Source organism: Rana temporaria, chromosome 13, assembly GCF_905171775.1.
Source record: "Rana temporaria chromosome 13, aRanTem1.1, whole genome shotgun sequence".
Lineage (NCBI taxonomy): Eukaryota > Metazoa > Chordata > Amphibia > Anura > Ranidae > Rana > Rana temporaria.
Genome location: NC_053501.1, coordinates 52,941,423 through 52,966,563, shown reverse-complemented (window position 1 = coordinate 52,966,563; position 25,141 = coordinate 52,941,423). Strand labels below are relative to the sequence as shown.

Genomic DNA, 25,141 nt, shown 5'->3' with positions numbered 1-25,141 from the left:
GATGGACTAGGCTATAAGAAGATTGCCAAGACCCTGAAACTGAGCTGTAGCACAGTAACCAGTCCAGGACCATACAGCGGTTTAACAGGACAGGTTTCACCTAGAACATGTGTGCTCAGCGTCATATCCAGAGGTTTCCTTTTGGAAATAGACGTATGAGTGCTGCCAGCATTGCTGCAGAAGTTGAGGGGATGGGGGGTCAGCCTGTCAGTGCTCAGACCATACGCCACACACTGCATCAAATTGGTCTGCATGGCTGTCGTCCCAGACAGTAGCCTCTTCTAAAGATGATGCTCAAGAAAGCCTGCAAACAGTTTTCTGAAGACAAGCAGACTAATGGCATGGATTACTGGAACCATGTCCTATGGTCTGATGAGCCCAAGGTAAACTTATTTGGTTCAGATGGTGACAAGCGTGTGTGTAGCAACCAGGTGAGGTGTACAAAGACAAGTGTCTTTTGCCTACAGTCAAGCATAGTGGTGGGAGTGTCATGGTCTGGGGCTGCATGAGTGCTGCCGACACTAGGGAGCTACAGTTCATTGAGGGAACCATGAATGCCAACATGTACTGGGACATACTGAAGCAAAGCATGATCCCCTCCCTTCGAAGACTGGGCCACAGAGCAGTATTCCAACATAACAAGGTATCTAACATCAACCAGCCCTGTGATGTCGTCATGGAGGAGTACTCCAGTGGCATCCTGTGAAGCTCTGGTGAACTCCATGCCCAAGTGCTGGAAAATAATGGTGGCCACACAAAATATTGACACTTTGGGCATTTTCACGTATGGGTGTACTCACTTTTGTTGCCAGCGGTTTAGATATTAATAGATGTGCGAGTTATTTTGAGGGGACAGCAAATTTACAGTGTTATACAAGCTGTACACTCACTACTTTACATTGTAGAAAAGTTTTTTTTTTTTTTCAGTGTTGTCACATGAAAAGATATAGTAAAATGTTTACAAAAATGTGAGGGGTGTACTCAATTTTGTGAGATACTGTGGATACCAGTGACAGCTGGTGCTATTTATTTTTTTTTGGCCCCCAATCGCTTGCCAGGTCACCTCAAGCCAACCTGCCCCCCCCCCCCCGGTCAGGTCGGTCGGGTCACTGGGTGGTGGGCGGTGGCTTCCCCCTGCATCTCCTCCTCCCCTGCATCACGCCGTGCGTCTCCTCCCTCCTCTCCTCCATGCGCCGTGCATCTCCTCCCTTCTCCTACTAGACGGCCAATTGGGTCACCTCTCCTTTCGACCAATTGGGTAATGGGTCTCATGACCCGCTTCCTGATTGGCCAGGAGGAGAATCAGTGTGACATTAGTGAATAATAATCTGCTATTGTCCCACAAGTGGGTGTGCTCTGCTCCCCAAGCCCACCCTTTTTTTAAGCCTATTAGAGCCTATTTTCTTTAACAAATACTGTAGCTGCTGACTTTTGATAAACAGACACCTACCTTTCCCAGGATTCAGTGTTGTCCCCACCCGCATGAGCCACCCTGCACTCTGTGAATGGTCCCTCAGCCTCCTGGGACCTGTAAAGTGTTCCAGGAGGTTGCGGGCAGAGTGGGAGGGGTTGAATTTCTGCTGGTATCACCTAGGCAATTCCAGCGGTATTGGGAGCAGATACCTTTCAAAGCAATGTACCCGCTCCCCCCCAAAAAAAGTGTTTTAATTAATTGCTGAGGAGGAGGAAGAGTGGAACTTTCAATTTTCAGTGAAGTTCTGTTTTAAGGAATATATTTTCATAGACTTTTTCATGCCCGGAGTTCGACTTTAAAGCAAACCTGTGCTCGCTGAAATTCCACAATGCTTTTCCTTTATGGTAATCCTAAGGTCATCAGCTGAGCATGGAGCAGATAGAACCCCCACAAGGAGGAGATCAAAGAGGGGGTAGAGAAAGAGAGCTTAGGAGTAAGAACAAGAAATCCTTATGAAGCTGTAGCTCAGAGATGATGCTAATATATTCCTTGCAGTACTAACAACATATGGTGTTTTAAAGTATGGTTATTTAGTGTTGCAGAGATAAAAATATAGTGTTTGTTTCCTGAAGCTTGGGATATCTAAGGACCATATTTACTGAAATGTGGCTTTCCACAAGGCACCATATGGTGGATCATTTGCACAGACTCTTCTCTTCTCCTTCATTAGGCCCGATACATATGGATGAAGCACAGTCACCTTGCTGCAATAAATTGATCTTTATACTAGGATTTGCCCTTGTTTTATTAGAGCCAATACATTTTTTTTTAAATAATTACTAACAGATTCCAGAGATGTGGAATTGTGTGTAGGGAAATCATCATCATATCGCATAGGAAACTAGGCACAAATAGAATTTAAGAAGACACCAATCTTCAATCTGAGAAAAGCCGGCACAGGGAAGCATGCCATGCTGATGACTGGAACAGCAAATGTTCGATGAAGAGCAGAGTGAGGAAATTTTCTGTTTCGAAGCCAGTAAAGTCATTAACCCCCATTTGTGTCTGTTGCCCAGAACTATGCTGTGCTAGGAGACTCTGCAAAAATGATGCACCTGAATCCTAAGCCCATCTAGATTATTTGATTATTCTGGAAGATTGTCAAGAACTGAGCTGTCCTTTGTTGGAGAATAATGAATGGCTCCAAAACTAAAATTAAGAGAGAGGACTGCAGGTGAATCGGGAAATTCAAAAAAATGAATACTAAGAATAGATGCCTCTATCTACTTTCTTGTTTTACATTTTTTCTACTGGAAAGAAGACCAGTCTTGAAATCAAGTGCACATAAGGTCCCAATGAATGTGAAAAGCACCCACTGGTACAGTGAATGGAAGCTTTATTGACCGATGTCTACTGGTAGGTGCTCTTAACGGGTTTGGTGGCTTTTAGAACGGCCAATTGAACCTTTGTGTGGGCCCCAGTAACCCTCTTTTAAAATTAAATTGAGAATTAAACATGAATATTTAAATACCAATAATGTAGCAATCCATCTACGACCTTTATATTGTCCATATTTCAGTCTCTAAAGACTCAGGGAGAATGAATAGGAAGCAGTTTGTCTCATAAACAAAGTGTCTTATCTGCTCATTTCTTTCCTATGCTTTTTTTTAACAATCCGGAGTGCTTTTTTGAAGGAATAAGTAGCAATAAAGAAAAATGTACATAACAGTAAAATCATTTACAACAAAATCATAAACAGCAAAACATGGTACAGTAAAGTAAAAAGAGAACTTTAGTAGTAGGAATTTCTCCTCCAATCAATACTGATTGGCCAGACCATAGAGCAAATGTTGTGATCTTATTGTCAAACTGGAATCCATTAGGGGGGAAAGAGGGGGGAAGCAGGAGGGGAGGAAGCATTGGAGGGTTAAGACAGATACAAAATTAGAATCCACTCGTCAGGCAGGGGGGGGTGCAAAGAAGGGGGGGCAGTATCATTGGGAGGTCCAGGGCAACCACACTTTATCAAACTTCCGGGAACATCCACAACTAATGTATGTTAACTTATAAAGGGGCAGTGCAGCATTGATCCTGCTTTCCCAGGATGAAAGGGTAGAGGGGGGGGGGGGATAGATGAGGACAATTTGCAAAGAGTTTATTTTTTAGCATAAAACAGGAGATATGAGATCAGTAGTTTGCTATGATAGGGTCTTTGTTAGTCTTCATGGATCCCTAGCTCTGGTGACATAGGTACAGACAGTTCTAACCGAACATTTAATTGTTTGTAAATACCCGACCAGAAAGCAGAGACAACCGGGCACCCCAGAACATGTGAAAGTATGTGCCCAAGGGGTGTCTAGGGTGGGATTATCCAATTTCCACCTATCCCATAGTTGGTCCATCTTAGGTGAGTCAGTAGTCAGCAGGGTGCCATACAGGGCAGACAGAGGCTTCTCCAAACCACTACGAGACAGCAGATCCTCTACCGGATCCAATTGGAGGAGGGGGGATTCCGGGAACTGAGCCCTGGCAGCGTGGCGGAGTTGGGCATATCGAAAGAACATCCATCCAGGCAAACCATGTAGCCTAGAGAGGTGGGAAAATGATAACAACACGCCCTCAGGCATAATATCTCCTAGGGTCCTAATGTCATATCTAGCCCACACCTGGGGGTCTGTAATCGTCCAAAAGTGAGCCAAGTTGGGGATGCCCCATAGAGGCTGGACAGGAGACCAGCGCTCTGGACACAGAAAGCGACATCTGGCCACAGCCCAAACCCGCAGTGTTGTTCTGGTTGGATCGGTTATCTTGGTGTAGGCCCCCACCCCTCTATACAAACATTTTGCAGATCCCGCAAAGGAACCTAAACGGGCCGACTACACACACATCGCAGCATTGTTACAGGAACCCTTGAACCACCAGTATGCCGTAACCAGCACCGCCGCCCAATAATACACCTGGAAGTTGGGCAATGCCAATCCCCCAAGGTGCCCTGGTAGTTGCAGTGTAGATTTCGCCAGTCGGGGGTGGATCCATGCCATATAAAATGGCTAACACATCGGCCCACCTCCCGAAAGAAAGAGGCTGATATCCAGACTGGGCTATTGCGAAACAGATAATTGAATTTAGGGAGGAGCACCGTTTTTAATATATTGGTGCGGCCCAACAGGTTCAGCTGGAGCCCCGACCAGGACAAGCATCTCTCCTTGAGGAGGGGAAGCAAGGGGGCCAAGTTGAGGTTATAGTGAAGGGCAGTATTCCTAGCCACCTGAACCCTCAAATATTTAAATTTAGTAACCCATTTCAGTGGGCCTGGCTATCTAGGGGAAAGAGAACCGACTTTTAACAGTTTATACGGATACCCGAAAACACTCCAAATTTATTGAAAATTTCCAGGGCAGCCGCAAGCGAGGGGCCGGCGTCGTTCAAATACAGCAGGGCATCATCCTCATAGTGACAGCTTTTTTTTTTAGGCTACCAATCTGCAAGCACCAGGCCTGCTATTCTAATCCGGGCAGAGGTGAGAACTCTGTATCTGGGGGAAAGTTTAGAGGCTAGCATGGAGCCCATGTTATCTCTCTGCATATAGAATTTGGCCCCGCTCCGCTTTCCCCATGAGGGCCAGTTTCGGCTCCAATCTAGCAGCATCTAATTGTTCTAAAGAAGTCTTTGAGGGGCATTGCTTGTGTCTGGCCTTTAGAGAAAAGCCTTTTCCAGTCTCTTTGTCAATCTGTCGTTCCTTCTTAACCCGGGTGGCCATACTAATCAATTTTCCTCTAATGGATGCTTTGTGGGCAGCCCACAAGGTCTCCGTTGATACATCCTCAACATAATTTAGGGTGAAGTATTCTTTAAAGAGTTTTGAATTTCCTTAGACCTGATTGGGTCACTCAGGAGCGATTCATTAAGTCTCCATTGAGCGCCAGATTGTCTTGTGAGGAGGTTTTGTAGGGTGAGGATTACCAGGGAATGGTCCAACCAGACTGTGTCCTTGAGGGATGAGTTCAAGGTAGTCGGGATGAGACTTGGGGGGACTAAGATTATGGTCGATCCTGGTGTATGTTTGGTGGGGGCAGGAAAAGTGGGTATAGTCACGCTTGGAAGGGTTCATTTCTCTCCAGATGTTTACACACACAGATCCCGGTTCTCGCTGCGTCACGAGTGATCGCAGGTGCCCGTGATCATCGCGCCTGCCGGGCACTTGCATCAGCTCTGTGGGCGAGTAGCCCTGGGTTGAGCACTCTAGTGGTCACATGGCGAAGCGACGTAATATAACGTTTCGCCCAGCCGACTGTAATATTGTGGTGGAAAAATAGGACCACTAACTGACACTATTGACACTTTTTTTGGGGACCAGTGACATTATTACAGTGATCAGTGCTAAAAGTTTGCATTGTCACTGTACTAATGACACTGGTAGGGAAAGGGTTAACAGGGGCGATCAAAGGGTTAACTGTGTGCCTAGCTAATGTTTCAGTGTAGTGGGGGAGGTGCTTTTACTAGTGGACAGCATGGATCAGTGTTTCTTCTTTACAGGAACACAGGATCCATGCCTTCTGTACTGACAGAATGACAATCTGCCTTGTTAATATAGGCAGACTGACATTCTGCCAGTGTGTCACTCGTGAGACACCTGAATGTTAAATAGATTTTAAGTGATTTGATAATCTTCCCAGAGTGTTCAGTTCCTTTGTTCACTTAGCTCAGATACTGCGCAGGCTCCTGGAATCTAGGACACATACTCACACAATATTGTTAAAGGCCAATTAGAGGGGGTGGCAGTTGAATTTAAATGGGAGCCCCTCACAAATGTGCCCTGCCAAAAGACTGGGAAAGCTAAATTTCATTGCTTTAACTTAATTTTACAATTTACAATGCAGTAGGAGTCTGAGGCCAATAAAGCAGATGGTTTTCTTTTTTTCTTTCCTTCCCAAGAGTATGAAGGGCCTAGCAGGTATAAGACGTCCTTGTGTTGAAGGTAGAGATTTATTTTGCGGCCTTCTGCCTGGACGTAATGCTGACACGTTCCCACATAAATACAATTAAAGTAGACAGTATGGTAAAGGACTCCCAATAAATGTTTTTACATTCCAAATTATAATAGACTTCTCTGATAATACCCAACAATTATTTTATTAAAGTGGTTGTAAGATTTTGCTGCTTGGAAGCTGAAGAGTGGGAAATTTGAGTGGAGACTGAAAAAAGGTTTTGCTTTTGACTTCTGGTGATTGCTGTGTTTCCATTTTTAGGTTGTTTTTTGTTTGTTTTTGGTGTCTTTCCTTGCATTTTTTTTAACCACTTGCCGACCAGCACATGACTATATACGTCGGCACAATGGCTCAGCTGGGCATATGGGCGTACAGGTACATCCCCTTTGAGAAGCGGCATTGTGGGTGCGCGCGCGTCGCTGGCAGGTTCCTGCAGACTGTTTTGTGCAGTGCAAAGTGTGCCGCATGTATACAGTAAAGGAGCAACAGCTCCAGGTTGGATACCGCTGCGACAGATGTGAGCAGGTTGCCATTCTGGAAGCTCACATTAGAGATCTGGAGGAGCAAGTTGCAATACTGGGCAGAACTGACCTTAAAAGGGGTCATCTGGGTAGTAGGGTTAATAGGGAGGGGTAAGTCGGGATTACCAGGTAGGAAAATGGGTTAATGCGGTTAGAGGGAGTGGTTGGGGCTCACAGAAAAGGAAGGCCGAAACCTTACCAGGCCACGCAAGGTGTGGACTTCCTTTTGCTGATCAGTTACACCCGCCCTTGGATTTCTGATGATATGCTCCAAGTTCAGGTCTATGGATTAATCTTAATGTTGTATCCTTTGAACATAGCCGGATTAAAAGCATCATGGACCTGGGGCTGACGATTTTGGTAGGCCTTTGTATGGAAATAATAATAAATAAAATCAAAATGCACTCAATTAAAGGGGGGTGAGAGAGAGAGAGTCAGGGTTGAAAGAGAGTGAGTGCCTTTGGGTAGCTTTAGTAGGGTAGTAATGTGGCGGGAATATCGTGATACAGTGAGCTGTGGTGGAGCCACATTGCGGTGGGAGGGGCTGCCCTACACGTGATGCATGGGAACGTGCGCTTTGTCACATCTGCTGGATGTGAATGGAGCCTTACACTTACCAACCATGTAACGGGGGTATTTACTATGACATACCCTTCTCTGCATCTTTAACCACCTCTTCTAGTACATTTGTGCATTCTAAATCTCCCTGCTGACCTCTTCACCCCAAACCGTTCCATGCACCCTCTCCTCTCTGCTTAACTCCATGCCTCTTCTCATCTTTGCACCCCAAAGGCCCCTTCTTAGGTCATGTTTGCCCTCCAAATTGTAATCCCTTCTCTGTTTACCTCTGAACACCCCCCACCCCCCCTAATCCATCTGCTCACCTTTGCAGTACATGCTGATGGCAGACTCAGTGACTGTGGCATGCAAGGCTTGTTGGACATACCCAGCGGAACATTCAGCAAAGGTGATGGTGAACCAGGGCTTATGGAGTTTGAAATACCTATGAATGCACTAACAAATTATATATCAATGCCGACCGTAATTTACATATCAATGCCGCCCTCCGTTTGCATATCAGTCATATGTGCTGCACACAGGAAAGGGCTGAGTAGCATTAGTGAATGCCACTGGGCTGGGCCTATCTTAAGGAAGGGGCCTGTAGCTGCAGCTCCATTAGCCCCTTTGTTAATCCAGCTCTGCCTATGAATTGTGGCACTGTATACGGTATATTGTATAGAGTGCAGAGTGTAAGGGGCAGTGCAAATATTTTTATTGGTGATTTCATGCGTTTATTTTATTACAGAAGACTGCCTGTTCAGAAGTTTTGTGTGCAAGTTTTCCGCTTTCAGACAACTTTTGCATTATCCTAGACCTAAGTATTCGTATAAGCGTGATCCATAACTAAACTGTTGGCTGGCGAAGTGATATCGCCTGTATGATAGTGATAAGCTATTCATATGCTTATTTAGGTGTGACGTCTTTTCAATTTTTCATTAAAAAGGCGAATGAAGCGTCTTCTAGCCGTGTGTGACAGTTTTCTTCTGTTAGCTAAAGCTATTTTTATCTTGTTGTCTGGAAACCTCTATTTTTTCCTATGTTAAGCTGCAGCCACTGTCATAAGAAAACTGTGGGTTTTCTTTTTTTTTTCTGATTTTTTTAAAATAGTTTACACTGGTTAGTATACTGTTGCCTGGCAACCACTCAGCTCAGTGTCTGTGGGCGAGCGCTAAGCATCCCTTCCTTGCATACTTCAAGTAGTAGATTAGGGAAGTGCTAGTTTCACTGGGTGAATTTACCATTACTGTGTGTGTGTGTGTGTGTGTGTGTAAGCCGACCTCCAGGCACATGGACAAAAACCAGAAGCAACGAAGATGTAAATTCTTTCAAAATATAGAATTAAAACTGAAACCCAAAAGCAAACATTTATTATATTGCATCTTACCAATTCTTAGATGTGATGGCTGCGTTGGTTTTCTTTTTTAGGCTTTGTTTGCCTTATTTTCATCTGGTGATCTGGCCAGTAAGTCTGTTTTTCAACAAGCTCTTGTGCAGATTTAGCAGTTAGAGAGACAAAACAAACCATTTGTCACTGACATGGATGCTTGCATTAAAGTGGTTGTTAACCCACTGTTATATCTTTATATAATCATATTTGTTTCCTAATGCTAGGTGCTCCTGTCTCTGTGTTTTATTTAAAAAAAAAATGCTGGCCATACCTGATTTCAGAGTGCCGCTTGGCACTCACGTGACTGGCAGTCTCTCTCGTCTTCCTGTTTGACCACTGCAGCAGGCAGGGGCCGAGATTCCCCCGCTGATGTTAGTCGGCAGGAGAGAACCGGCCGGTCATATGAGCGCCGAGCGGTGCTTTGAATCGGGTATAGCCGCCATTTGTTTATAGAACGGAGAGACAGGAGCACCTAGCATTAGGAAACAGGATTACATAAGACAATAAATGTTATTTCAACAGCAGGATTGATGCTGCATCCACTTGGATGAGTATGTAGGTTTGTTTTTTCAAATCCCATACCTCTTTTAAAACATATCGAAACTCAAGAGAAAACATTTAAAATATTGCAGCTTACCAGCAGGGCTGTATTTTGGCCTAGGCCGACAAGGCCCACTTTGCGGGGGGCGGCGCACCCCCTGCACAAAAACATCCCCCCGGCCCGTCCTCCCGACTCCCGCGGCCTCCTCCCGGCTCACATACAGCCTCTGAGGTGCCTGACCAGTGCAGAGTTATCTGCAGCCTTGCGGTGCGCTGGGGTCTGGGAGCCTGGATGTGTCTTCTTCAGACATCCCGCCCACTACTTCACCATGCAGCGTGACATCCAGCCCAGACTCAGGTAGGAGGACACCGTTGTAAGGGGAGAGTGGGGAGCCGAAGTGTATGGCAGCCAAGGAGTGAGTGTATAGGAGGGGGTGGAAGGCTGTGCAGTCTCATTGTTTTGTGTTTGGAGCAGTGGTGGCAGCCCGTTTTTGCTGGGACTCGTAGTGCCCCGTTTTTGCTGGGACTCGTAGTGCCCCGTTTTTGCTGGGACTCGTAGTGCCTCGTTTTTGCTGGGACTTGTAGTGCACTATGGGGGCTGAAATATGGCAGCCCTGTTTTGCTGGGACTTGTAGTGCACTGTGGGGGCTGAAATATGGCAGCCCTGTTTTGCTGGGACTTGTAGTGCACTGTGGGGGCCGAGATATATCTGGGTCTGGAAGGGGTGTGATTTACAGATGATAGGGCGGGTCTTAAAAAGGAAGGGGTGTGGCCTTGACAGGAAGGGTGGGTCGTATTTAAATTAGGGGGTGCATGAATTTAGTCAGGCCTGGGGCAGCACAAAACCTAAATACACCACTGCTTACCAGTCCATAGATGTGTGCAGGCTGCTTTTTGTTTTCTTCTTTTTTAAGGCTAAAAAATATTTCGGAGAGTACAGAAAATATCTGTCCATTTTGCCAGAAATGCTGTGTCCTTGTCACTTCCTGTGAGCTGAAATAAAAGGAATAATTTCTTTTTTAGCTTAACTACCCATCCCATCAGCCTCTATGCAATGTAGCTGAACAAAGGCAGACATGTTTGAAGTCCAGCCTGTGTGACCGCCTAATTCCAATGTAGAAAGGAGTGTAGTCACCCAGGGACAGGCGGTGCTTGATTTGCAGGATTAAAAAACAGGACACGGGACAGGCAAACTGAAATTTATCTGAAAGCTGAACTCCGGAAAACGAAAAAGTCCTCCTTTGTATTGGGGCTGTGCCTACACTGCAAGTGTTAACTGCTCATAGAAGAAGTGAAGCTAGTAACACCAGCGGGGAACCTTGAAGACCGTCGGGCTGCAGGTAAGTATGAAATGTTAATTATATAAATTAAAGATGTTTTACAATCACTTCAAGTTCTTTACTGGGGCCTTTTTGAGATGCTGTATAATTCCTAATATTTCAAAAGGCAAAATTCATATTTTGCAGCGGTTGGTGTCGAACACATCAACACATGTGATGACTTGAACAGACGTTATGAGATACAGTATGCAATGACTGTTTCTGTTTCTCCTCACGCAGGTTACATGAGGACATGACAGTGTGCGTTGCAGACTTTGGTCTCTCTAAGAAAATCTACAGCGGGGACTACTACCGCCAAGGGTGTGCATCCAAGCTTCCTGTCAAGTGGCTGGCACTGGAGAGCCTGGCAGACAATGTTTACACCGTGTACAGTGATGTGGTGGGTGCTTTTTGCTGCAATCTACATTCTGTAGAACCCTGGAATGTCTGAATTTTCAACATGAACAAGTGTAGTATCTACAGTGCATCCGGAAGTAGCAACAGGATTAAATTCATTATTTTGAATACTTATGTGCTTTTTTTTATATATATATAAATTTGAAAAGATTTAAAATAAACTTCTTTCACATTGTCATTGGGGGGGGGGGGGGATTGTTTTTAGAATTTTGAGGAAAATAATGAATTTAATCCATTTTGGAATAAGGCTGTACCATAAACAAAATGTGGAAAAAGTAAAGCACTGTGAATATGTTCCGGATGCACTGTATGCGTATTGATTACTTAGATCTTACAGGTATCTGATCATATAGTGGACCAGGATCCAGGTACACAGGAGTTATAAATAATTGCTTTTATTGACTATGGATATCCATTTCACTTTGTGGTTTGCGGATGTGAAGGTCAGATTTTTTTTTTTTTTTTAGTAACGTTATTCATAAATTAAAATATATTATTCCTAATTAAATTGCTGCTACTATAACTATAGGAATAATTTATTTATACTGTCTTCCCTCAATCCTCTTGAGAGTAGAAATTACACAGAGTGCACTGGGGTTTGCACTGTACAGTACAGGGCTGCCAGATCATCGTTTTTTTGTGCACTGGACGCTGGAGCCAGAAGTATGGAGAGACTTTTACAGATAGAGGGAAGCATGTATTGTTTTGAAAGGGGTGTCTTTGCCTAGTTACAGTTTCAGCTATATTTTCTATTGTGACACCTACAACTGCGTGGTTGGTTGAAACTGGCCATACAAGGTTATTAGGTTATTTTTTTTTCTTCCCTCCTCCTTCCATTCACACTAACAAAATGGATGTAGGTATCCCCCAACACCCGCCAGGACATTGGGCGGCAACTGCTGTTGTCAGAATGCACTGATCGACAGCTGCAGCTGATTGGCTACAGCTGCTGATTGATACATCAGTCCGTGATACACACAGGAGTTTTACCGCATTCCTGCGCACATTACATGCACGATGTCTGTGCAGTGCGATTCGAGCCATACATTTTGAATGGCTCAAATCGCATCCAGACCAAAATGGCGTAGAACCTTTTTTTCCGAACCTGAATCGCATTGCATTCCGACAATCGCATTGCGTTTTGCAATCTGTTTAGGGGTGTCATAAATCTAACATTGACGCCTGCAGCAGATTGCATGAATGCCGTGCGATTGCGTAGTTTTTCCTGCATCGTTGTGTGCGTTTTTGTGTGTTTCCTGCATCGACATCAGTGTGAACAAGGGCTTAACCTTCGACTCCTGTAAAGCAGTGGAGTCCGCACACTGATTTAAATTCAGCCAAACTTTTGATCAATGTGTGTCGAAGAGTTTTCTGTGACAACCAATGACAAAACAATTAAAAGGAAATAAGTTCTATATTAAATAACTTTCTGCTGACTTTATACATAAGTTATTTGGCTAATAAAACGTTTAATGCTCAAATTCAACCAAAACTTTTTTTAATTTTCGATCAAGGGAGGGCAAAGCCTCTGTCATGATGAAACGTGATGGTAAATCTCTCCAACGTGGTGGTAGAGAAACACTTTTTTAACGTGATTTAAAACCTCAAACTGTATTTTGTATTACTTTCTGTGCCTTCCTGTGAAGGAAATTCTCCCCAATGGGGTCACAGACAAAAATTAGAAACCTGACAGTAATTTTACCTCTTGCCCACCCAAAACTTTTAATAAATTTAAATAAGATTTAAATAAGAAAATAAATCTGTAAATCAACTAGTATCGGCGGAAGTGGTTTGGGTATTTTATAAATGTGCTTCCTGGAAAAGTTTAATATCCAAATGAGAAGAGCTTAGTCCCAGATCACTAGCTGGAATGAGGTTGATTTACTAAGGGCCTGATATGGTGTGTATTTGCAAAAAGCATATCTATGGTGTTGCATAGTCTGGTTGAAAAAAGACACAAGTTCATTGTGTTCTACCAATAAAAGGGTAAATGGTGTGATCAGGGCAGGAATAATTGTTTTCCGTGTCCTTGGGTCGAGGCTGTGTTGCATAATGCATATCAAAGCAACTTAATGTACCTGGAATGAAGAAGTATTAGACATGCATCTAAATCTCCCTTGCATCTAAAGCCCAATCAGTTTCCAGAGACGCAACACCACCTCACTGACTGTTTCAGCCCCATTTTTGCCGACAATCACGCCGCAATTGCGTGCATTGCACATGATTGCAGGGCTTTATGGTCCTTCCCTATAAACTTTCTTTTGTAGCGTGTACTGCTACATGTCGGGTCAACTTAGCCACGGACCAGAAGCATTGTGGCCACTGCATGTAAACATTCCCCATCGCTTCCTAATGTGGCTCAGATGCGCATTTTTGACACCCTTCAACTGCAAGTCTAAACGAGGCCTTAAAGTGAATGTAAACCCAAAAAATTGTGTTTATTTTTTTTGATGTCACAATGTAGAGAATACGATTTCCTATCATCTGTGCCCAGTCTTGCCACACATTCCAGCTCTGAGCAATCCTCTTTTATTGTTCGGTGAAAATGAACAGACTTCCAGATAAAAACCTGTCTAAATAAAAAGTCCTTTCCTCTCTCCTTGCTTTGAGTGACAGGTTATTTACATATCTAGCTTGGACATGTTTATCATATGTTATGTTATGTTTATCATAATATGAGGTGATCCACAGTATAAAAAAAGAGAAATCCACCCCTCCCCCACATAACACATCATGGTAATATACAATGAACTGTGGATCACCTAATATTATGATAAACATAACATAACATATGATAAACGTGTCCAAGCTAGATATGTAAATAACCTGTCACTCAAAGCAAGGAGAGAGGAAAGGACTTTTTATTTAGACAGGTTTTTATCTGGAAGTCTGTTAATTTTCACTGAAGAATAAAAGAGGATTGCTCAGAGCTGGATTAACTCTGTGTGGCAACACTGGGCACAGATGATAGGAAATCTTATTCTCTACATTGTGACATCAAAAACATAAATAACATTTTTTGGGTTTACATCCACTTTAAGGAGTTTGGAATCTTCACTCAATAAACTATCCAATCATGTGAAAAGCAAATTCATCTGCACAATTGGGTATTCAAAATTGTCCACAAATATTGGGTGAAGTTTAGAAATTCCTTTTTGGTGCGATCTATTGGTGTGATTAACTCATATCTGCAAGAGTGATGCTTACTAAAAAATACACCATTATACCCACAAGATGGCAATGTGCAAGAAGAATGAGTTTGAGATAGTGTGGACATTGAAAAAACAAACATATATTGAATATTTTCCTAGTCTTTGTAGAATTCACTAGTTTGGATTAGGTCTAGGTTTGCTTTAACACGGTGGTTACTAATTGATGTACTTCATTTGTTTTCCTATTATACAAAAGCAATTGTCATTGTAACTAAAATGTTTCAATCTTCTAGTGGGCATTTGGCATCGCCCTCTGGGAAATCGTGACCCTGGGACAGACACCCTATGCTGGCATTGAAAACTCTGAAATCTACAGCTACCTCATTGCTGGAAATAGATTGAAGCAGCCGCCGGACTGTCTGGATGAACTGTAAGTAAAGTGTTTACCTGTGTCACATTCTGTGGCCGTTGAAACCTGGACATGCTGTGCTATTTTTTTTTTTTACTTTTTACGATTTTTCTGCAAGAGATCTGAAGATGGCCTGAGAAAAAATAGGACCTAATAATAGCATATGCTGTACACTTAGTGTGGATTCTGCTCCTTATTAAAAGTGAATGTATTTACTTTGTACTGGGGAGAAGAGATTGCAAGAAATTTGGCTGTGAAATGATCATTCAGGAGAAATGAGACCTGAGAACAGCTGGGGCACACCCCTGAAGCATCAACTCTAAGGGTTGTAAAGATTTTGAAAGACCTATTGTATATACTCGAGTATGAGCCGACCCAAATATAAGCAGAGGCACCTAATTTAAAGGGGTTGTAAAGGAAAAAAAATGTTTTCATAATAAGAATCCTTTACCTGCAGACATTCCTCTTTTCACTTCCTCATTGTTCGTTTTTGCTCAGAAGTTGCTCTATTTCTTCTCTGTTCTGTTCACTTCCTGCTTGTCTGATTTTACTGACCACCGTGATGGGAGGCTTTACTGCGGTGGTCAGTAACGTGCTCACCCCCTCCTGGGAACTACATTTGTGTGGCAGGACGCTCTCTACGTGTTAGAGACTTCAAGGAGGTGTGAATTACTGGGCGTGCTGCAATGCATACTGGGAAATATAGTTCTTACATGAACGAGCGATGCAAACCAGGAAGTGAATGAGAGAACAGTAACTAGAATGCTGGAGGTGATATAGATGAAGGAATTTAATAGGTATTTACTAATTTTTTAACAGAATCATTACACTATTCTGTCTGTCTACCTTGCAGATATTAATTTTAGGCAAAAATGTGTTTTCCTTTATGACCCTTTAACTCAAAAAACTGGGAAAACTTATTGACTTGAGTATAAGCCTAGGGTGTTCATCTGCATGCCTCACTGTGCCCATGCCTCACTGTGTCCATGACTAGACTTACGTTTAACTTGGAAGTATATAGAAGGGGTGCCCGGCTTTGAAAAATCGGTGCTCCCCGGTCTTGGGTCACCCAGACAACAAACTTTGCACACTTGTAGAGGAAGAGAGGGGCTATATGTGTGCCAAGCTGGTACCGGGTCCCCAAAGTCCAAGTGATCAGGCGCAAAAAGGTGACTCAAGTATAAGCCGAGGGGGGCATTTTCAGCACCAAAAAAATTCTAAAAAAGTTGGCTTATACTCGAGTATATACGGTATTTCAAGTGAAATGAAAAGGAAAAAAATACAAGCAATTAAAGGGATACAAACACTATGGATATCATTTTGGACTATGGTTGGTTGGCTTTGGACTTGTGTCAGTGGTATCTGTGCAAGACGCTTCTGAGATCATTCAGAATTCATTGACCGATGCATTTGACTTGCCCTCCTACTTACCTGCATTTGAGCTGCTTCAAGCAGGCTTTGCAAACTTAAGCTAGGTATACACAGTTTTAGTATTCGTTCAACCAGTGGGCTGAACAAAAGTGACTCACAGGATTCCCGCATCCACACAAGCAAGATGATTGCAGGGATTTCCCCGGCTGTGCTATTGTAAACTGATGCATTCCTCCTAGCCCCCCATCAGAATACACTGATCAAATGCTGTTTTTTTTTTAGTAGGACTGCTCAACAGAAGCCGGTCTAATGGGCAGCTTCTGAAACAGGACAAGAAAAGGACCACACAGAAGGTCTCCCAGTTGGGGAACTCATTTTGGAGCGGCTGCTTTTTTTCTTTGAGAATGAAACGAGCCAGCACTTGGAAACACGTTGTCCACATGGCAATCCTTCTCTGTGGTCCTTTTCTTGTCTTGTACCAGCCGTATGGCTTGGCGCTAACATCACATCCACATCATGTGGCTTCTGGGTATGGCACCTCTAGTTCCTGTGGTTGTACACCACCTGCATTTTGTTGGTTCACAGGCATCCTGGTACTTGATGATGTCTTGCCGCTCCCCCGCTTTAAATGGCCACAAGGTCAGGTATGTCAGGCCTCTATAGCCTAACATTGCACCAAGTGCAGCAGTTGTTGGTTCAGGAGCTGAGTATCGGCCACATTGTCTATTGTACATTACCTTTTAACATTACACTGGACTGTTTTTTGCCCTAATCTATGGCATAGTGAATTGCTTTTGTGCATCAGCAGTTAGTCCCTTTAAATACCTTGGAGCCCTACAAGGACATCAAGCACATTTTTATGTGTATTTGTTTTTCTGGTAGAAACAATACTTCTGTAAAAAAAAGTTTTTTTATGTAAAGCACAATAGTATGCATTTTTCATGCAGATTCCATCTCTATAGCAAAGGCCTTTTGACAAAATACTTGCAAGGCTACATAACAATGGGTGTGACCAGTGCCATTTATTATAATTACACAGATCTCTGCATACAGTATCTCAAAAAAGTGAGTACATCCCTCACATTTTTGTAAATATTTTATTATATTTTTTCATGTGACAACACTGAAGAACTGACACTTTGCTACAATCTAAAGTATTAAGCGTATAGCTTGTGTAACAGTGTAAATTTGCAGTGGGGTGCGGTGCGCACCCGGGTGACACCCGCTAGAGGGTGACACCATCCTGACTCTCCAGAGAGTGAGGAAAGCCCCGGCCGGCCCGGAACATCTCCAGCACCACAGCCGAGTGCCCTGGTCTGTCCTACTTCCTCCTCCTACTTCCCTGCTGCTGAGCCTGACGCAAATCACATGTCACTGTTTCCGCCCGGGCGGTACAGCTGCAAACTTTTCTCTCCTTTCCAGCTGCCGCTACAGTTTACCTAGCCACCCGCCCTGCACTGGCCCCGAGCTAGTGCTGTAACGGCCGGGAAGGTGTCAGTTTGCTTTGAGGAGGTTACCACCGCCAGCCCGAAGTAAGGGGGGTCTGCACGGGGTGACTATGCTCATGAAGGGGGTCTGCAGGAGCCAGGGGGGTGACTATGCTGATGGGAGGGGGTCTGCACTGGGGAGCGACTATGTTGATGGAGGGGGTCTGCACTGGGGGGGGGGGGCTATGCTGATGGAGGGGGTCTGCACTTAATGGCTGTGTGTTGAGTTATTTTGAGGGGACAGCAAATTTACACTGTTATACAAGCTGTACACTCACTACTTTACATTGTAGCAAAGTGTAATTTCTTCAGTGTTGTCACATGAAAAGATATAATGAAATATTTACAAAAATGTAAGGGGTGTACTCACTTTTGGGGTTATTGTACATCTTGAATTTGGTTTCTCATAAATTGGTTCTAAAAGGCACATTTGTGATGTGGACCTTAGTCGAACAGTTATTTCTAGTGATCTTGCTTTTCTAGATGATGCCTAAGACCCTTTAAAAGTTCAGCATGCACAAAATCATATTCAGATTTCGCCCACCTCCCCATAGGAGTCAGAAGTGTTAATAGTAATAATGGCTTTTTAAGAACATTTTTAATCCCATGCAGGCCTGACATTGGGAAGTGGGTGGAAGTCTATTATGTGGCAGACATGGAAAGCGAAGAAGTTAAAGGCGCATTGTTCCCACAATGTTAAGTGCTCACCAGTGAACGAACACCTTCAGCTTCATTTTTTTCTGCCAAACAGTAAACATGGTATTCTTAATGATAATTAGGCATTAATGCCAATTTTTGAATCACCTGTGTGCCAATAATTAAATATACAGGTGGGCAAAAAAGTTCATATGCTTTGCTAGCTCTTATAATAACACTAGAGAAAGAGGTGATGCAACAGGCAACGTTAAAACTGGGAATACAGCGCCATCTTGTGGCGGACGTGCAGATAAAAAATTGCTTATTTACTTTTGCTGAAAGTCAACTACGAATCGAAAATCCGCATTTAGCGTCCCGAAAGAGCAAACGCTGCTTTGTGCAAAACCCATATATCCATGTTCCATGAGAAGTTGGCTGCTTCTGATAAAGCTTAACTTTTATATTTAGAACTTATTCTTTCCTTCCTTACCTTCACAAATCCCTATAGAAGAATATTATGACAACAGAAATACTGATCAGAAATACTAAGGCCAGGGGAAAAATTATTTGTCTGTTAAGGGTGAACAGATGCATAAAATAACCAATTTCTTTCCCTTACGGACTTTACAAAGCTTACACAGGGATATGGGCTGTTATCGTGACACTTTATGACAGCCCTGGAGAAATAAGTAGGCACCAGAACTGTCACATAAGAGAGAGGGAGTGAGTAACATGCTCACCCATACACCAAAGTGGCTGGTATTCCACTTCACTCCTGGAGGCCAAACCGGATGGCGTAGTATCATGGAAATGTGAGTACATGCTGCTGGGGAGAGATGGAGTAGATTTACCCTTTTGCTTTGCATTACATGAGCAAGGAAAAGGGTCTCTCCCTTTTTTTTTTAAGTTAAATAGTTTTGAATAGACCTGGAGGTGCCTACTATAGCATACCAGCAGACCTTTACTAACTTTTATCTGACTTCTGTGTGGCACTTAAAAAGACATAAAATGTTTCTACCTTGTCTTCTAGCACGTCTTTTGTATAGCAGGTATACAGCATGGATATTCTTAGTCTTCAGTTTCATGAATGTTGGATTAGTTAAAAAAAATATATTTAAAGTGTATGCACACCCTAACTACAAATTTCTCTTACAGTGGGGAAAATAAAAAAAATTTCATCCCCCGCAGATTTTGTAAGTTTGCCCACTTACGAAGGAAGGTCTAAAATTTTTATTATAGGCGTATTTTAAATGATAAAGACAGAGTATCAACCAAAAATCCAGAAAAAACACATGATGTTTGACAAATGTTATAAATAAGTATTTGATCCCCTACCAACCAACAATAATTCTTGCTCCCTAAGGTTGGCTACAGTATGTGCTCATGTGGTACACGGATTAGTCCTGTCAATTTAAAAAGGTGCTCCTAACGACAACTCGTTATGTGTATAAAAGACACCTGTCCACAGACTATTTCTTCCATTCAAACCTCACCATAATGGGCAAGACAAACGAGCTGTCAAAGGATGTCAGGGACAAGATTGTAGACCTGCACAAGGCTGGAATGGGCTACAATACCATCAACAAGACGCTTGGTAAGAGGAGACAACTGTTGGCGTGATTATTCACAAATGGAAGAAATACAAAATAACAATCTATCGCCCCCGGTCTGAAGCTCCATGCAAGATTTTGCCTCATGGGGTAAGGATGATCATCAGAAAAGTGAGGGATCAGCCCAGAACTAAATGGGAGGAGCTTGTAAATTATCTTAAGGCAGTTGGGAGCACAGCCGCCAAACAAACCACTGACAACACAATACGCCACCATGGATTGAAATCCCCCTCCTCAGGAAGGCACATGTACAGTCATGCCAATGAACATCTAAATGATTCAGGGAAGAATTGGGAGAAAAGTGCTGTGGTCAGATGAGACCAACATTGAGCTCTTTGACATTAACTCCACTCGCCGTGTTTGGAGGAAGAAATATTCTGACTATGACCCTAAGAATACCATCCCCACAGGCAAGCACAGAGGTGGAAACATTATCCTGTGGGGCTGTTTCTCTGCTAATGGCACAGGCCCACTTTGCCGCATTGAGGGGCCAATGGACGGGCCATGTATTGTAAAATCTTGGATGAGATCTTCACTCGGCCAGAACACTGGAAGATGGGTTGTGGATCGGTCTTCCAGCATGACAATGACCCAAAACATACCGCCAAGGCAACAAATTAGTGGCTCAAGTAGAAGCACATTAAGGTCATGGAGTGACCTAGCCAGTCTGCAGACCTTAATCCTATAGAAAATGTATAAAGGGAGCTGAAACTTTGAGTTGCCAAGCGACTGCCAAAAAACCTTAAGGATTTAGAGAAGATCTGTAAAGAAGAGTGGGCCAAAATCCCTCCTGAGATATGTGCAAACCTGGTAACCAACTACAAGAAACGTCTTACCTCTGTGCTTGCTAACAAGGGTTTCTCCACCAAGTACCAAATCATGTTTTCCTTGAGGATCAAATACTGAACTGCAACTTCATTTATAACATTTGTATTATGTCTTTTTTTCAGGATTTTTGGTTGATATTCTGTCTCTCTCATTTAAAATATACCCATGATAAAAATGATAGACCCTTCGGCCCAGATCCACAAAGAAATTATGTCGTATCTATTGATACGCCGCATAATTTCTACGATCCCCCGTCGTATCTTTGTTTTGTATAGATACGATACGACTGAATGTGGGCTCGATCCGACTGGCGTACGTCTTAGTACGCCGTCGGATCTTGGGTGCATTTTTATGCTGGCCGCTAGGTGGCGCTTCCGTTGATTTCCGCATAGAGTATGCAAATGAGATAGATACAGCGATCCACAAACGTACGTCTGCCCGGCGCATTTTTTTACGTCGTTTACGTAAGGCTTTTTTCGGAGTAACGTTACCCCTGCTCTATGAGGCGTACGCAATGTTAAGTATGGACGTCGGGCTAGCGTCGAATGTTCCGTCGTTTGCGTAAAACGTTCGCGAATAGGGCTTTGCGTAAATTACGTTCACGTCGAAAGCATTGACTATTTGCGACGTGATTTCGAGCATGCACACTGGGATTCCCCCACGGACGGCGCATGCGCCATTAAAAAAAAACGTCATTTACGTGGGGTCAAGATGAATTACCATAAAACACGCCCACATCTTATCCATTTGAATTGCGCGCCCTGACGCTGACACAGTTACACTACGACGCCGTAACTTACGGTGCAAATTCTTTGTGGATACGGAAAATACGCTGCAAGTTACGGCGGCGTAGTGTATCTGAGATACGCTACGCCGGCCTTATATATGCGCCGAGGTACGTGGATCTGGCCCTTCATTTCTTTGTAAGTGGGCAAACCTACAAAATCTGTATGGGGTCAAATAATTATTTTCCCCACTGTATGTGGTGAATTCAAAATATTTGTATATGTCTGTTCATTAACTGCAAAATATACCTTTTAATCCTGCCAGAGAGATCTGGATGGATAGCTTCCTTTGCTCTGTGCCTCTGCTACCTCTCATTAGTTAGCATTGTTCCTAGTTCTCTCTGTGAACTGCAATATGTTACAAAAAAGAGAAGAGAGGAAGGTGTTGTCCTGTCCTTCAATAGATACAGTACGGTGAGAGAGTATTGGCACCCTAGGCAGAAACTTTGTTACTGGCAACATCACCAGGTGAAAAAAAGGCAGAATAATTCTAGACATAAATACAGCCACCACACTAGCAAATGGTAATCTGTGATATTTCACATTTTTGTTCTTGATTTTAGATTCGCTTTAACGAATATAATGCAATAATAATATTCCTGATCCTTCTCCTCATGCCTTTTCCTGATTAAATCTGATTTTTTTAATGTGACCAGAAATAAATCAATGTCTCTTATTGCAGGTATGAAATGATGTGCCAGTGCTGGATCACTGAGCCCAAGAGGAGGCCCTGCTTTACAGACTTAAAAAGACGGCTAGAGACCATCTTGGGCCGCTTATCTATATTATCAGAGAGTCAAGATCCACTGTATGTAAATCTCGGGGAGACTTGTGGAGCCACTGCTGCAGACTCAATTTTTCACTCTGGTTTTGACAGCGATGACTGCTGCATAGACATTTCACAGACATGCGGGGCTGCAGCAGTGTCTGGCGACTATCGCTATATTGTGAACCCTGGGTGCCTTAGAGACACGGACGAGCGGCCTTCATCAGCACAAGCACCGGAAGCCAGAGGCCTCCTTAATGAGGATGAGGACGAGGACGATGAGGAAGAAATTCAGGAAGCTCATGTGGTCATTAACCTTTAGTAAAAACTCCAAGCTTACAGCGGGATGTGATACCTTTAGCTGCATCCTTTAAAGCCATGTGTCTGTATAAGCTCAACCCACGATCCAGGTGGACATTGTTCTGAATTCTAGGCATTATAAATTGCTTATGGATTTGCATCAATAAAAATGTACATTTTTTTTCAGCTGTAAAACTTTATATAAAATTGTATAGGCAATGTAAGTATTGAAATAGGCTGTAAAACAGCCTTCAATAGATTAGTTCCTAAAATGACTTTACTGTACATATTTTTTACACAACTAAAGCTCATCGATAACCAACTCTTCTTTCTCTCCATTTGAATGGTATCACAGCCTCACCGCTGCATCAACTTGCTCAGCTAAAGCTTCCCTGTCTCTATGGAGCTACAAGATCAACTACTCAATGCAATATCTGAAGACTTATAAACTTTGGTTAAAACCCTGATTTATATATAGGCATCCCATTTTCTTTTAAGTAATAGACTTTTCCAAGAAGGGAAATTAGAAAGTGAAGTGTGATGTCAGTACTGATGTGTTCAGTTGAAAATAATGTTGACTAAATCACGCCTGTAGGTTCCTTGCTACCTTAGAAAAAACAGTTGGTTGCATGTGTCATATTTAATTCATATGTTTTTTTTCCAGAAAGAGAACAATTGTTGTGCCATTATGCTTCCAGAACCAAAATAATATTTTTCTATAATATATGACTTTGACCTTCTTTGCACCAGTCAGTTGAGGGGACCAGACCAGCCAGACGTACCTTAGGAGGCTATTTGTAAATGTTTTCATACAAAAGGCAAGATTCGCACATTTTTATTGGATTCAGTTGTGTGAATGTTGTGTGAAAACATTTATAAATAGACCCCTTCGTCTTTGTGCATTATAGATTATTGGAATTTGAAATCTGCGTTTAGGGATGAACTCTTTAGCAGCTGTCACTCAGGGTAAGACCAAGCACAACTAAAGGAAAAATAATTTTTACATAAGTGAGGTTCATTGTATCATAGTTTTCTCTAAATAAAGAATGTTAGTCCGGCGACCTAAGTTTCCTCGCTTAGATACTCGTTTGTCTTCCTTCCACTTATGGTATCTTATAAATAAACTGCAAGAAAAGGCTAGACTGCCATGACCATGATGCAGCTGTCGGAAGCCATCCATTTTTGAAGAAAACCTTTCATTAGAAAAATATGGTGGCTTCCATTGTTGACATCCTCCTGAAAATCCATCATTCTAAGCCTTCAGTACCTAGCCTTTTTCCAGGTACATACAGATATTATTAAATGTTACTGTGCAACAAGCTAGCTTTACTTTGTAATCTACAAATATAGGCTCATAGGACGAACCCTATGTGCAAATAGGATCTGCAATATAATAGAAGAACCTATAATCGGTGCAATCAACCAAATACTGTTGAACTGTATATAGGAGCTCCGAGATGGATTTCTTTGTGCAACAATCAATAAATCTCAAATCATATACAAAATATACATATATATAAGTGCAATAAAAATCTAAATCTCAAGTGTTCAAAGCAAAAACAGTCTATATTGTAGTATAAAGTGCTCAGTTCCAGTACATATGTGCAAATGGAAAGGAAATCGTATGAAGAAAAGCACAAGGCACTTTATTCATGTGGAAGATGGCACGATTTGCACATATTTACTGGGACTGAACACTTTATAATACAATATACTTTGCTTTGAACACATGATATTTAGATTTTGTGGCACTTATATATGTATATTTTGTATATGATTTGAGATATACTGATAGTTGCACATAGGAATCCATCTCGGCACTCCTATATACAGTTCAACAGTATATGGGTAATTGCACTGACTATAGGTTCTTATATTATATTGCAAACGCTATTTGCACATCGGGTTCGCCCTATAGTTGTAAGAGAATATCTATCAAAGGTTTGGAATAGCAGCTGCATTAGATATTATTGGCACGAGTGAAGTTGTTAATTTTTATATATTAAACCTAATATTGTGATTTCTAATATTGTGTGCAAAAAATCTTTAAAAAAATCAATGCATAAATTAGAAAAGGTGAAATTAAGTTCATGTGTTTTTAAATAATGTAAATAAAAAAATTCTGTGACCAAAAAAAAAAAAATGTAGGAAAAGGAAAGAATTAGAGGCCCCTCTTTAATTCAAATAATTTAATTTAAATAATCCAAATTATTACATATATTTTTAAAAAAAATTGCCTTGTGGGAAGTAAAATGTGAGAATTTTGTTCATGTCAACTCATTCTATTGTTTATAGGTCTTAAAATGTAATATCCTGTAACACTTTTGCACATTAATGCATGGTGTTTTAGTGCAAGGTGCCTTAATGCATGTGTTACCCTAACACATTCTATGCATTACTGCATTGTGATTCTGTTCATTCATGTTGAATTTGTTGGAGTGCACCAAAATGCATGGTAACATGCTGCTATGTGATGTATTGGATAAAATGCTGCATGTCCATTTCTTTTGTCCATTTCTTCTGTCCATTCTTGTGCATTAGCAGCCCATTTAAAATAAATGAACTGCCTAACACAATGCGCATTAACGCAAAACACAATGCACAAATATGGCAAAGTATTAATGGGCCCAAAATGTATGTTTAGCCAAAG

The 25,141-nt window shown here is 42.3% G+C and overlaps 1 protein-coding gene across 2 annotated transcripts in view; it reads left to right on the top strand.

The window, feature by feature from the left end:
- TYRO3 (TYRO3 protein tyrosine kinase) overlaps positions 1-23,558 on the top strand; it is a 230,944-nt gene extending 207,386 nt beyond the window's left edge. For both annotated transcript variants that reach the window (XM_040333801.1, XM_040333800.1), the window contains 3 exons: positions 10,971-11,130; positions 14,593-14,729; positions 22,108-23,558. In XM_040333801.1, the coding sequence (XP_040189735.1) occupies positions 10,971-11,130; positions 14,593-14,729; positions 22,108-22,513 (703 nt within the window). In that variant the 3' untranslated portion in view covers positions 22,514-23,558. The remainder of the gene's footprint in view (positions 1-10,970; positions 11,131-14,592; positions 14,730-22,107) is intronic.
- The last annotated feature ends 1,583 nt before the right edge of the window (positions 23,559-25,141 follow it).